Consider the following 14,893-nt stretch of genomic DNA (forward strand, 5'->3'; position numbering starts at 1 on the left):
TAGATACACAGAGGTATGCTTTTAAAAGCATTTCACAGACAAGAGCTCTCCAGCACCTGTTTTTTGCTAGGAAACCCTGTGGGTGCATTTATCTGAAGGTCTTGCTGGAAACCAGCACATTTGGAAGAAGATTTGACTGGTTGTCTTTTTTTCCCCCAGGCATCCCCAGTAAAGAGGAAGACTGATTATAGGCATGTTTGCTAACCTTTCCTTCCTAATCAGTATCATAAGCACTGAGGGTTTCCAGACCCAAATGGAAGGGCTATAATCTTGGATTTTCCCCAAATGCTTTTACCCAAATTAGCACATCTCTCAACTTCAGTTCTATAGGAATTACTGTTTGTATCACCATCTTATGTTGTGATTCACTTCATTCATTCAACAATGCTTGATAAAGAGCATCTTGTATGTATAAGTTGAGTAATGCAGAGACTCTGTAAGTGCTTATTCTTCTTATCTATCTTTCCCAGAAAATCATAAGCGCCTGGGAAGAAAACATATCTTACTTCTCACACAGGTTACAACATGCAGCACAGAGGCACACACATTAGCATCCCTCAAAAAAACACCAGTCAGATAGATCAATAGAGAAATGTTCCCACCCGAGAAGAGAGGGAGTGGGACTACCTGGCTCAGCCTTCATCTTCATCTTAATAAGTGCTTGAGGAGTTCCCGTGTGGCGCAGTGGTTAACAAATCCGACTAGGAACCATGAGGTTGCGGGTTCGGTCCCTGCCCTTGCTCAGTGGGTTAACGATCCGGCCTTGCCGTGAGCTGTGGTGTAGGTCACAGACGCGGCTCGGATCCTGTGTTGCTGTGGCTCTGGTGTAGGCCGGTGGCTACAGCTCCGATTGGACCCCTAGCCTGGGAACCTCCATATGCCGCAGGAGCGGCCCAAGAAATAGCAAAAAAAAAAAAAAAAAAAAGTGCTTGAAAAATCCGGATCCCCCATAAGGAATCTCCGTCTTCCTCAAATCAAGTCATTAGATACAAGTCACACACACAAATTTAAACAGTTTGCAGACCATGGAATTAAGAAAACAATTGGTATCTGAAGTTGCCCACTGGGAGGAGAGGCACGGGTTGCCATAAATCCCTTTAAGGGGAATAAATGGGGTATTAATGAGGTATAAGTGGAGATATTTAGCAGAAATAATTCCTCTTGTAAAAATCAATGATTCACGTGCATAAACTTCACATGTTAAATCTCATTGCCTTGGAAAGGCAGGTGTATAATTCTCAGCACCCTGATGCCATGCACATCACTATTTCGGTATTTAACCTCGGGGCATGTTTTTAAGGCCTGATTTATTGTTTGTACTTACGCACAAGAACTTGTTCCAGGCTATGAGACCCCAGCGATTTCATAGTCACCTCATGCAAAAATGTTATCAAGGTAAGCAGTGGCACTGTACTTTTCTTTTAATGGGATACAGTCAACTCTTCATTATCTTTTTTTTTTTTTTTAACTTTTTTGACTGTGCCCACAGCATACGGATGTTCCTGGGCCGGGGACTGAATCTATGCCTCAGCAGTGACCTGAGCCACTGCAGAGATGATGCTGAGCCCCTAACCTGCTGAGCCACAGTGGGAACTCTTCCATTATTTTCCTTTAGCATTACTCTTTAATACTTTTTAAAAAAACCTATTTGGTACAGATAAGCTTTTTTCCCCACAGTTTCTACTGAGGCTTTTCATCTTAATAACAACCTATAATAACAATATTAGTAAAGAATGTTTATGCTATTTTAGAGTTTACAAAGTATCTCTTACACACCTGTCTTTCTATTATGACTTGGTTCTCCAATAGTCCTATGAGATGGATATTAGTCCCTCCACTGTACAAATGAGGAAATCAAGGCTCAGAGTGGTTAAGTGACTTGCCCAAGGGCACATAGCTACTAATACATGGTGGAGCCGGGATGAAAAATCAGATCTGACTTCAATCCTGTGTATTTCCCCTGTGGAAAACTGTGGATTTTCACTTTTCCTGTAGCTTTTTTGAGTTGTCAATGATCTTTATCAACTATTCAGTTCGTGATTGATGCTTGTCTTTGTTCTCCTTTCATTACTTCGCCTCTCAAATAACTCAGAGTCTTAGTGATTGATGCATTAGTGGTCATTATTCCTTCCCCCACCGCAGAAGGTGGAACAAATCTTGCTGTGCTTTGGGATGAGCACTTGCTTAGATCAGTGATGAGTGCTTAGGAGAGACAGGTTCATCATCACCTAGCCATGGTTTTAGTGGTCAATAAGTCAATGGAACCGAAATCAGTATTTAAAATCCCAATGGGGCCAATGGTTTTGCACCAGAGAAACCTCGGGTGAGCCTTCAGGTGTCTACGACAGCTTCAGTGTGCCAATGTCCAAAACGTCCAGACAGGCCGAAGTCAGTCAGATGACCTCTAGAGGTTCTTCTTTGGCAATGATTCCTTTACTCTCTTCTATCTTACTTGAAAATTTTATGTTTACCTTCAAATTATGCATTGCTTGTTATAGTGGAATTTGAAAGATATGTTCAAAGTGCCCTGCCCCACCTCACTAGCTGTTTGACCTTTAGCAAGATGACTTGAGTTTCAGTTTTTACAGACATTAAAATAGAGATAATATCTAAATCATAAGGTTTACTATGAAGATTAATCATAAACCTCATAAATATCACTAATATACATAATAACAATAGACCCTAAACAATGTGGTTCCACTTGACCTGGAAGGTTTGAACAGTGAGGGTCAATTTATAAGTGTATTTTTCTCACTAAATATGTACTGCATAATCCACAGCTGGATGAATTGGAGGGTACAAACCACAGATATGGAAGACAAACTCATTAATTTTTTAAAAATCCGTATTATGTTCAAAATCTGTATATTATTATAAGCAAATGTTCGACTATACAGAGGATCTGTCCCCTAACACCTGAGTTGTTCAAGGATCAGTTGTGTTTCTAATGTGCTACTGCTCTAACAAGTTACTCAGTAATAACTCGTTTAATTTTACCCACTAACATTAGCCCCATGTTATAGCCCCGAGACACAGAGATGTGTGACTTGCCCAAGGTCACACAGCACGTAAGAGGTGTGGCTAGGCTTTGACTCCACACACTCTTGTTCCAAAGGACAAGCTCCTAATTGCCAGGCTCTAATGTCTCATTTTTAGGCTTAATGACATGAAATGTTTATGAAGTCCCTGGTGTACTGTCAGACATAGAGTTGAAACTTATGAATAGTAATTACTGTTACTAAAAATCTTTTCAAAAGAGATCACATCTATTATTATGTAAAAGTCAACATCATTCATGTCACCTCTTATTTCAGGATTTTTTTTCTCTTTAGGGCCACACCTGCAGCTTATGGAATTTCCCAGGCCAACGGTTGAATCAGAGCTATAGCTGCTGGCCTATGCCACAGCCACAGCAATGCAGGATCTGAGCCACGTCTGCCACCTACACAGCAACTCTTGGCAATGCCAGATCCTTAACCCACTGAGCAGGGCCAAGGATCAAACTCATGTCTTTATGGATACTAGTCAGGTCCGTTACTGCTGAGCCACAATGGGAACTCCTCAAGATTTTTTTAAACTGTGAAATTAGAGGAACCACTCAGGGGTACATCAAAATACCTTTCATTTCCTGATCTCATTCAATACAACTTAACACTGAATTTTCAAGTAGAAAAACATATGGTCTATAAAAGGCAAGTGAAGTGGACAATGATTGTGGCACTACTACATGGGATCTGTGCCATGTCCTCTCACATGTGTTATCTAACTTAATCCCCACAAATAATGCCCAATTTATGGATAAGAAAACTGAGACTTATTAGACGTATTAGTATAATTTGTAATTAATCTAATAAGAGTCTAAAGGCATCCAGCTTGTAAGTGAACCTTGCCTGACTAACCATGACTTTCCTACCACATACAACTTTGGAGCAAAGCTTAAGATTGAGTCTCTGCTCCTTTCCTTGGTTTAGATTTTACGCGGAAAACTCCACGCAGCGGTGTGAGAGGTGCAACAGGAGCTGCAAGGCCTGCCGGGGCCCAAGGCCCACAGATTGCCTGTCCTGCGATCCATTCTTCTTTCTCCTCCGATCCAAGGGCCAGTGTCACAGCACCTGCCCCGAGCATTACTATGCAGAGCAAAGCACGAAGACCTGTGAGAGATGCCACCCAACTTGTCATAAATGCAAAGGTGAGGGTCCAGCTATCATTTTGCATGTGTGAATGGAAACATGCCAAGGTTGTTTTTTTGTTTTTTTTTTTCCTGCTTAGCCCCTTTCTCCATCACCTTGGGCAGTTCCTCTCCAGCATCAGCACTCTCTGTTCTCTCTCAGCTTCTGCAATTGTCCCCTAACCCCAGATGCTCCTGCACCATGCTGCTGACTCTTCCTACCCTCTCATCCTTCAGGGCCCAGACACAGGTATTGTTCCCTCCAGAAAGTGTTTTCCACCTGCTCTGTCTTCCTTCTTTACCTCTTTGAACTTGGACTCTGCTAAGTGAAATTTATTTTCATTATTTCAACAACTACTTAAAATGTTGGCCTAAAACTATCCGTAGCTCTATTCTTATTTTCAAAGAAGCTACCTGTCTGCTCCAGAGATTCTAAAATCAACATGTCCCAAAGTAAACACAAAGTGGGTTTCCTCTGCTATTTACTCTTTCTGTTAATGGACCCACTGTCCAATCAACTGCCTGGGTTTGGTACCTTGATGTTATCTTCCCCTTGCCTCCTGCCCAACACATTTACCTGCCAGCAAAGGTAAACTTCAAACTCTGTCGAATCACTGTCCTAAACAACATCTCTCCTAAACAGGTCTCTGCTTTGAACTCTTCCTCCATTCTCACTATCCTTGTCCTTCATTATCAGCATCTCTTAGCTGACTTTCCGGTCACCCCAAGACCAGAGTTGGGATGACCCCCAGGTCATCCTGTACAATAATGTCAGAGCAATCTTTCAAAAATTCATATTTATTCATTTTTCTCCATAGCTTGACATGGAATGGCAATCACAATGAATTCTTCTCACAACATTTAAGAAAGAAATACCTCTTACAATGTTTTTATTCCTAAGACTTATTCAATTAATACTGATGGATGGTAGGGTACCTTCCTTATTAACCTTTTCAAAATTATCTTAGCTATTCCATAACTGTCTTCTATGTACATTTTATAAGGAGTCATTTCTTTTAAAAATCCCTTGTATTTTGGAGTTCCCGTCATGGCTCAGTGGAAATGAATCTGACTGGTATCCATGAGGTCACAGGTTTGATCCCTGGCCTCGCTCAGTAGGTTAAAGATCCGGTGTTGCCATGAGCTATGGTGTTGGTTGCAGATGCAGCCCAGATTTGGTGTTGTTGTGGTTGTGACATAGGCCAGCAGCTACAGCTCTGGTTCGACCCCTAGCTTAAAACCTCCATATGCCGTGAGTGTGGCCCTAAAAAAAAAAGACCAAAAAAAAAAATCCCTTGGATATGAATTGACATTGCATTGAAATCCATTTTTATGATCCTGAGTCATCACATTTATGAACATGGTATACTTCTCCAGTCTATGCATTCACTTTTTGTCCTTGATAAACTTAACAATAAATATTTTCTATTTCTAAAAGTGATTGTTTCTGCAGTCAGTCCTTTCATCTTATGGTTTCAACTCTCTTTCCATGTACTCTAGACCCTAGAACCATCCAAAATCATTCAGCAGCCACCAAATAGGTCATTATCTTTCATGCTTCCCTGCCTATTATCCATGCATTTCCTCTTCCTGAAGAACATTCTACAAGACTCTGAACTTAAAGACCCAGTTTGAATGTCATCTTCTCTGTGAAGCTTTTCTTAGTCCTTCATAAAACTGTTCTTCCTTCTTAATTCTCTAATCTCTTTTACCATAGCTGTTTATCCATTGTGCTTTAATTAAACATGTCCATCTCTCCTGCTAATTGTAAGACCCACAAGGCCAGGATTATACCACATTCATTTTGTAGTCCATATTCCTAGAGTATTACACATAGTAACCTCTCATTAAGGGCTTACCAAAGGAATGAATGAATGGAAAGTAAATTATAATGTCTTTTGCAAATTGAAAAATGTTGCTTTTTTTGTCTTTTATATTTTTTAATCTCTTTGTTAATTCTTCAGTACTGTATTTCATTTCTCTAATTTTGTCTCTGTTTAGTCTAAAGTTCATCCCACCTATTATTTTAGTTTTTTTTTAATTTAAGACAGTTTTTAAGATTTAAAATGGTTTGTTTTCTGTATCCATCTATTTTTGTTTCATATCTTTCTGTTTGTGTTTCATAATTTGAGAGGCTACTTTGTCTTCATTTACTTTTTGAACATCTTAAACACACTGATTTTTAAAATTTTATCAAAACTTTTCTATGAAACTGATACTGTCTGAAGTAAATCTATGTTAATTCTTGCTTGAGTTTATCTTATTTCTTAGCATTCACTTTTTTATGTGCTCTGGAATATTGGTTTTGAGTTCATTTGGAATGAGAGATTTAGTTTTTGTTTTTTACCACCTTTCTCCCTTTATCCTTACTCCTCACAGTCAAGTAGGTTTTTTTTGGCTCACAACACCCTACCTCCCACCTGAAAACAGAAACAGGATGTTCTGGTATTTCTGGAGGTGATGCTGATGTCAGCGCAGATCCCATCAGCCATACAACTGACAGCCCAGGGAAATCCTAGTCAAGAAGGGATGTCTATGAAGGCAGAGAGTTCTACCATGACACTTGTTTTAAACTATAGAACTGTATTTTGGCCCAGGTCTCATATGAAACACTTTTAGTCCCTACTAGTGTAGAAGAATTGAACCCATAGCCACCATTGCCTAAACCTAGGCCCAGAGAAAGGCAGGTAACTGGCTTGAATCTGTCTACTGTTTTTCATTTCTCTTTCTGGTCCAAAGAAATTTCATCTTATTTTTGAACCCAGCTATTTCTTTTTTTTTTCTTTTTCAGTTCTGTTTATATTTATTCTACCATTTCAGGGTGTTTGGAATGAAGGTGTTATGTCAGAACCTGAGTCATAAAATTTTTTGAGGCATACGTGTTACTAATGGATAATCAGGTTCTTAGAAAAGAATTATGCCCTAAATTATGACCAGCTCCATTCTGTTAATCCAAATGCCTAGGGGATAGGTGTACTTTAGAGTAGTTTTTTAGTAGTGTTGGTTGTTTTTTCATACCTAAGGCTTTGGGATTAAACAAGCTGTGGGAGCCTATCTTGCTTCCTTTCCCTTCCAAAATGATTAATTTTGGATCAGTATGTTGACCACAATGAAAAAAGATCACCAGCCACCCTTGCTATCTAGGCCACCAAGATGACCTTCCTGAACACCATCTTGATAATATTTTAAAATAGCTTCTCCCCAAATGCTTCCCAAATACATATGAATACAGCCATCTCCAGATTGAAAGTGGCTTTCATTACCACCCATGTTTTGATGCCCCCAAATCTATTTCTCTTTGCCGAATGGTTTTCCTGAGCTTCAGTTCTATATCTAATTGCCTCTTAACATCTCTAATTGGATGCCCAACAGACATCTCGAATTTGAAATGTAAATGCATCATTCTCCAGCCTCCATCACCCATCCCTATACCAGTTTTTCCTATGCTACCTATCTTGATAAATGGCTCCATCACCACCTACCCAGCCATCTGAGACAGTAACCTGGCCTTTACCCTCCTCCTCTCCCCTCATTCAGTATGTCCTAAAGTCCCACCAAATCTACCCCTTAGATATCTTCTAATTCCACCTCCCCTCTCTTGCCTTTCTAGTGTCATTGCCTTTATCCAGACTCTTAAATTCCCTTTCCTGAATTATTCACCAATTCTCTAACTGGTCTCCTTGTGTCTAGTATTAGCTGCTCTATAACCAACGAGTCTTCCATTATGCTCTCAGATTGATTGTCTGCATGACAAATATCATAAGGATGCCTCTCTGCTTAACCATGACTCTCCAATGACTTTAGCATAAACTCTTAGAAGCTTTGCAAATGAGGCTCTTTATCATGAGACTTTCTCCATCTCTCGCCACCTCCTCTGCCACCCTCTAGTAAGGTATAATTAGTTGCTATAAACCTGAACCAGCCTTGTTCCTTCTTCTGGGTTACTTTTTCCAGCCTGGCTACCTCTTTCTGATCTCTTAGCGTCAGCATTTTCTTTAGAAAACCTCCACCAACCCCTCAACTCTGTGTTCCCTAAGTGCTCTGCCATCATCTATTTATTCATCCAACACTTACCAAGCACTATGGCCCAGACAACATCAATATAACTGTGAACAGGACACTCAAGGTCCCTGAAGCCCAAAAGGCATGTTTTATAGTTGCTTACTTACTTCTTTGTCTCTCTCTCTAGATTGAGATCCTCAAAGGCACAAATTAATGTGTCTTACCTTTGTTTCTCTAGCATTTAGCACCATCACAGGAGAGGGTGGCTATAGCAGCAGGTTGCTTCAGGGGTGCCTCCAGGTGATGGTGGTGAACTTGGGCCAGGAAAGCAGTGGCCTGGGATACAGACAGAGCCCCTTGCTGCCCAATGCCCCAGCCGTGGTAGCAGCCACCAGAGTCTGAGGCAGTGGACCTCTGTATAGCTTCTACCTCAAGCCCAGCATGACAATGACCATGAACAAGGCCTCCCTGCAGATGAATCAGCCCGGGAAATCCATCTCCAACTAGGACGTGATGGAAAGGCTGAAGGGCATTGTGCACACTCACCAGTTCTCCACCCTTCAGATTTTCAAGAGCACCACACTTCCGCCACTTTCAGGACAAGATGCTATCAAGGTCTTTCCCAGCTTGCCTAAATGGCAAGACTTTCCAGCTCAGCAGCTTGCACTGCAGAGTTCAAAATCAATTTCCTCACTCTCTATGACTCGGACACCTTCCTCAATGGAAGGATGTGAATGAAATCCTGCCGGGAGAGGCCGGGCATGATTCACCTGGGGACGGGGGGCAGCCCTGCAAATGATTCTCCCTGAAGGAGTCAGGCTTGGAGAAGCCCAGTGAGGAGGTTCTTCTAATGGTGTTTGAGAAGTTTGAGGGAGTATAGAATGTGGACATCCTCCCGCTGGACCCCAACTGGGAGGCGATGACAGATCAGAACCTTCACACCTACGGTTTTGGGGGACACTTGACCTCTGAGGTGCACGTCCAGTACTACGGTACTTCATCCAAGTTGTGAGCACCTTGCATGTTCTTAAGCTCAAGTACAAAGGCAAGGACACCAAGGCTGTGGTCTTCAACCTCCAGGTTTCCTTTGATTAGACCATACAGCTGAGTGATGCCTCAATTAAGAAACGATACCTCAAGCAGCAGAAATTTCAGGAGCTTCTACAGCAGAGAGAACAAAAGCCTCAAGAGAAAGAGGCAGAGCAGAAGCAGAGAGCAGAGGAAAGTAAACAGGAAGAACAAGAAGAATTGGGGAGAGAAAGAAGAGGAGAAACTTTTGCAAGGGCTAACAAAAACAGAGGGACCATGAATTCCTTCAGAATCAGAAAAGGCCAGAGAAGCTGCAAGCTAAGGAGAAAGGAATAGCTATGTGAAGAGAGGAAACTGGAGTTCCTGCCATGGTGCAGCGGAAACGAATCCAACTGGGGAACCATGAGGTTGCCGGTTCGATTCCTGGCCTCGCTCAGTGGGTTAAGGATCCCCCGTTGCTGTGAGCTGTGGTGTAGGTTGCAGACTTGGCTCGGATCTGGTGTTGCTGTGGCATAGGCTGACAGATATAGCTCCGATTAGATCCCTACCCTGGGACCCTCCATTTGCCGTGGGTGTGGCCCTAAAAAGACAAAAGACAAAAAAAAAAGAAAAAAGAAAAAAAGAAAAAGAGAGAGAGGAAACTGCTGCTGGCCCAGAGGAACCTACAGGCCATTAGGCTAATTGCAGGGCTGCTGAACAGAGCTAAGATCCTGCCTCTGCTGGGCCTGGATGGTCTTGATCTCTAGCTCAGGAACCTCCTCTTCCTTTCCTGAAACACCCAACCAGAGTCCCCACCTCCCCTTTCCTGGGCTGATTGCCACCACAACCCCCAAATTGTCTTCACGTCAAGAGGGGAACTTGGATAGGGTGCTAAATAACCTTTCCTTTTTATTGTTTTAAAGTGACCCTCAGTAACATAAACATTAAACTACTCTTAGCTAGAAAGTTCTTAGAGACTAGCGGACAATCTAAACTATCTTGGGAGTGGTTATGTGCCAGTCCTAGGACTTCTTTTGTGTATCTCATAGCACCATGTACTAGCACTGTTCAATAGAAAGATAATCCAAGCCATACATCTCTTAAATTTTTTAATAGTCTGATTTAAAAAAATTAAAATAAACAGGTAGGAGTTCCCTCTGTGGCTCAGAGGTAATGAATCCGACTAGTATCCATGAGGACGTGGGTTCGATCCCTGGCCTTGCTCAGTGAGTTAAGGATCCTGCATTGCCCTGAGCTGTGGTTTAGGTCACACATGCAGCTTGGATCTGATATTGCTGTGGCTGTGCTGTAGGCTGGCAGCTACAGCTCCTATTTGACCCCTAGCCTGGGAACTTCCATATGCTGCAGGTGTGGCTCTAAAAAGACAAAAGTAAATAAACAGGTAAAAGTAATTTGAATAAAATATTGATTATGTATAATAGATTCATTTCAATATGTAGTATATAAAAATTGAGATACATTCTTTTTTTTTTGTATGGAGTCTCAAAACCTAATATTTATTTTACATTTACCACACAACTCAAGGAGTAGCTATAAGTGCTAAATAGTCACTTATGCCTAGTGGCTACCATATTGGACAGCACATTTCTAATTTAGAACAGTGGTTTCAGTTGGTATTTTAGCAGAAGGCCACCTCCTTCAGAGAAAGCCTAGGCTGACTCCTATTATGTAAATCTGGCAGAGCTGTTCAGATGGAGCAGACCCAGGATCTTAGAGCACCATCTGATGCCCCTATCTGTCCCCTCCCAAGCGCTTCCAAGCAGCTCTTGAGGCAACTCCATGAATACAGCGGTTTCCGCTCTTATCTGCAGGTGACTCTCATCTTTTAAAGAATTACCTTCCAAAAAAACTGCATTTAAATAATCATTATAATCATGAATTTGTGTTCTTTTTTTCATTCCAGAGGTACATAGTTGCTGCTCAAAACTCCTCATCAGAATAAGATAACAAATGAGAGATTATATTGACATGGGGTTAAGGTGGCTGAGTAGTGGAAAGTTTGCATCATTATTGCCCATATGATAGCAAATACTGATCTTCTGTTAGGTTTTTTGAATAGTTGAAGGTATCTCTTATGCCACTGTTAGTAGATGTGAAAACACAAGTCTGAACCCCCTAGTGCTATGGGGGGGGGGGCATTTAGTTTCTAATAAGGTCAGGCAACCATCATTAGCTAAGTTAATGTCTCTTATTGTCAGTCAATTAAAACAGGACAATACCAGCTTAGATTTTAGCGGGGCTTGGAGAAATTTTTAGTGATGTTAGCACAGTTTGAAAAACTATAAATTTCTTTCTTTCTTTCTTTTTTCTTTCTTTTTTTTTTTTTTTTTGGCTGCACATGCAGTATGTGAAAATTTCCAAGCCAGGGATCAAGCCCATACCACAGCAATGCCAAAGCCAGATCCTTAACCCACTGTGTGAGGAGAACTCTGAAAAAAACTATAAATTTCTTTAACTGGATTTGAGATTTCCTGGGTAAATTAAGGATGATGGCTTAGGAAGTTCCCTTCATGGCTCAGCGGTTAATGAACCTGACAGGAACCAAGAGGATGTCGGTTCGATCCCTGGCCTTGCTCCGTGGGTTAAGGATCCAGCGTTGCCATGAGCTGTGCTGTAGGTCACAGGCACAGGTTTGACCCTGCATTGCTGTGGCTGTGGCATAGGCCAGCGGCTGTAGCTCTAATTCAACCCCTAGCCTGGGAACCTCCACAGGCTGTGAATGTGAACTTAAAAAGTAAAAAAAAAAAAAAAAAAAAAAAAAAAAAGACAGTTTCGTCACTCCTCTCCCGAAAATTCATCAATACGTTCAGACAATGGAATACAGGTCATTGTTAAAGAGATATGAGCTATCAAATCATAAAAAGACATGGAGGGGCATTCCCTGGTGTCCTAGCAGTTAAGAATCCGGTGTTGCCACTGTGGTCGCTCAGGTTTGATCCCTGGCCCAGGAACTTCCCCAGGCTGTGGGCATGGCAAATAAATAAATGATAAATAAATAGTCCTTTGGTAGTTATACATATCTGAAAAAATAGTTTTTTAAAAAAAGACATGGAGGAATCTAAAATGAATATTACTAAGTGAAAGAGATCACTCTGAAAAGGCTATGTACTATATGATTCTGACTATGTGACATTTTGAAAGGGCAAAACGGTGGAGACAATTCAAGGATCTGTGGTTGCCAGGGGTCGAGGGGAGGGAGAGATGAACAGGCAGAGGACAGAGCAAACATTCTGTGAAAATATTCTGTAGGATACTGTAATGATAGATACATGTCATTATACATTTTTCAAACCTATAGAATGTGCAATACTGAGAGTGAATCTTAACCTAAACTGTAGACTTTAGGTGATTAGGATATGTCAAAGTAGGTTCGTCTTTGGCCAAAAATTTTTAAAATGTGCCATTTTGGTGAGTGATATTGATAAGGGGGGAGGCTATGCTAGTGGGAAGGCATGAGGTATATGGGAAATCTCTGTACTCTTCTCCCTCAATTTTGTTGTAAACCTAAAACTGCTCTAATAAGAAAAAATTCAAAAAAAAAAAAAGAGAAAGAGAAAGAAAAAGTTCATCAACACAGTCCCCTAAGATTGTGTTCCAGGGATGACTGGGCATCTCTAGGTGAACCCTGGAGCCATCCTGAGTGTTTGTGCCTTCTCTTCCTGTGTTTGACTTGAACCCCTAATATGCCTAGTTGATGCCTTCTCTCTTTAATGTTCATTTCTTCTGCCATCCTTTCTTCAGCTGCCTCACACATCCTTTGCTGGTTAGTGCATCTCTGTGCTGGCTTCTGGTTTTGCAATGTAGAGATTACAATATGGGAGGACAAGTTTTCTCCTGGGTTATAATCTGGGTGAAAAAAAAAGATGAGTTCCTTCCTTCCTAGAATATTAGCTGTCATACTAAGAAATGAAGATGCATGGGAGATCCTGGGAAAATTTAGCAACCTAAATAAATAATTTACCCACTAGATTGTATTTCATTCACATTTGACTGCCCAATAACCTAAGTGTGTTAAAAAAAAATCTTTAAAGAACTAAGGGGTTTGGGTTAGGACACCCTAATAAGGACCAATATGTATCTTTGCAGCTGCTTCCTCCATAATTAATGCTCATTCCTCACCTTCATGCATTTAACTTTTTATTTATCCTCCACACAAAATTATTCTAAATAAAAATTTCAGCTGGGTAACTGAAACCTCCTAACTATTCCGAGCTGCCTCTCTCTTCCAATGTAGAAGGACACCCTGGACAGAGTCCAGGGGTTGCTTTGCATGGGTGGATTCGCCCCGTGGGGGTCAATCCAAAGAAGAGCAGACGGTGAGCTGTTCTGAAATTTAGGGAAATGCAAAAACTGTCTTTATAGGTCCCAAGGCTCCAGCAGATCCTTAGAAGCAAGGATAAATGCCAGGTGTTAAACAAGGAAAAAAAGTTGAAAACAACACTTCCTTTTGCAAACTTCCTTTTGCAAAGGACCTGGAGGACCCTAAGTATGCAGATTTTGCAATAGATCAATGTGGACAATAGAAATGGAGTCCTGATTTGTCAGCCAGAGGTGACAGGTAGTGCCTTTGGGGATTGCTCAGGATCTAGGCCAGATTGCTGCTGGCTGGCCTTCTGGAAAATGTAACCAAACTTAAGACACAAATTTTGTGACCTAATCTTTGTACTGCCTTGCTTTCCCTCTTCAAATTTTTCCTACTTTTAATTTCTCTTCATAAAGAAAAAAAAAAAAAACCCTACACTTCTGTATTTTAAGACTGGAGTAAGACACTTGAACTGTATTTTAGAAAACTGTAGGGAGGGAAGGGAAGAAGTGGGGAAAGATTGATTCTTTCATCAGAGATGACAATCGTGTTTCAGAACATGCAGGAAATTCTGTATGACGCTGGAGGTAAGATGAAAATAGAATGGTTTTGTATTTATATCACTATAGGCAGCCCCCCCCATCTAAGAAGTTAGATAATAAAGGTTTATTATCTGAGCTGTTGTTCAGAGCTCAGAATTCATTTTTCTACAGCAACATCATAAATGATTGCGCTCACAAATCGGACAGTGAGAAAAGTAGATTTAAATCCATAGTGAATGTACGAAGAGGACTCTCGATTCTAGTTCAAGTTCAACCAAGCACTCTTGACAATATTCTTCCGATGGAAAGACATATATAAAGTTGCAAGTCACAATACCAGGCACATTCCATGCCCCAGCTATCTCCCTGCTCCAGTTTGAAATTCTCAGCAAGAACACCAGGGCCTGTCTTCCTAATGCAATGGATCAGAGTTCAGGTCTCTTGTCATCAGACTCTTTGCAGCAGTTATCCCTCGATATCTGCATGGAAAGAAATGCTTGGGTCTGTCATTCTTGGGGTCTCAACTAAGCGAAAAGGCTGTTACCTCCCCAGGAAACAGAATCTATCTGTTGAGACCTCCTCGACTATGAAGGCAGATAGTAAGATTAAAGAGAACTGGGCTTATATTTAGAATAGATAAACAAAAAGGCCCTACCATAGAGCACAGGAAACTAGAGCCAATCTCCTGAGTAAGCCATGATGGAAAAGAATATTAAAAATTAATAATGTTAAAAATATATATATGTGTGTGTGACTAAGTCACTTAGCTCTACAGTTGGTATCATCTTCATCTTCTATACTAGTTAAACAATAAACAGAATGATAAAGGTTTTATAACTTTCTACC

General features: G+C 41.0%; 1 protein-coding gene and 1 pseudogene across 1 annotated transcript in view; both read left to right on the forward strand.

Moving 5' to 3' along the window:
* The window catches only part of PCSK5 (proprotein convertase subtilisin/kexin type 5), a 457,211-nt gene that overhangs the window by 432,077 nt on the left and 10,241 nt on the right, over window positions 1–14,893 (forward strand). Inside the window, exon 35 of the mRNA XM_047767789.1 lies at window positions 3,975–4,192. Coding sequence (XP_047623745.1) covers window positions 3,975–4,192 — 218 coding nt within the window. The remainder of the gene's footprint in view (window positions 1–3,974; window positions 4,193–14,893) is intronic.
* Window positions 4,361–9,948, forward strand: LOC125121451 (A-kinase anchor protein 17A-like; annotated as a pseudogene).

This window comes from Phacochoerus africanus, chromosome 2, assembly GCF_016906955.1.
Source record: "Phacochoerus africanus isolate WHEZ1 chromosome 2, ROS_Pafr_v1, whole genome shotgun sequence".
Taxonomy (NCBI): Eukaryota; Metazoa; Chordata; class Mammalia; order Artiodactyla; family Suidae; genus Phacochoerus; species Phacochoerus africanus.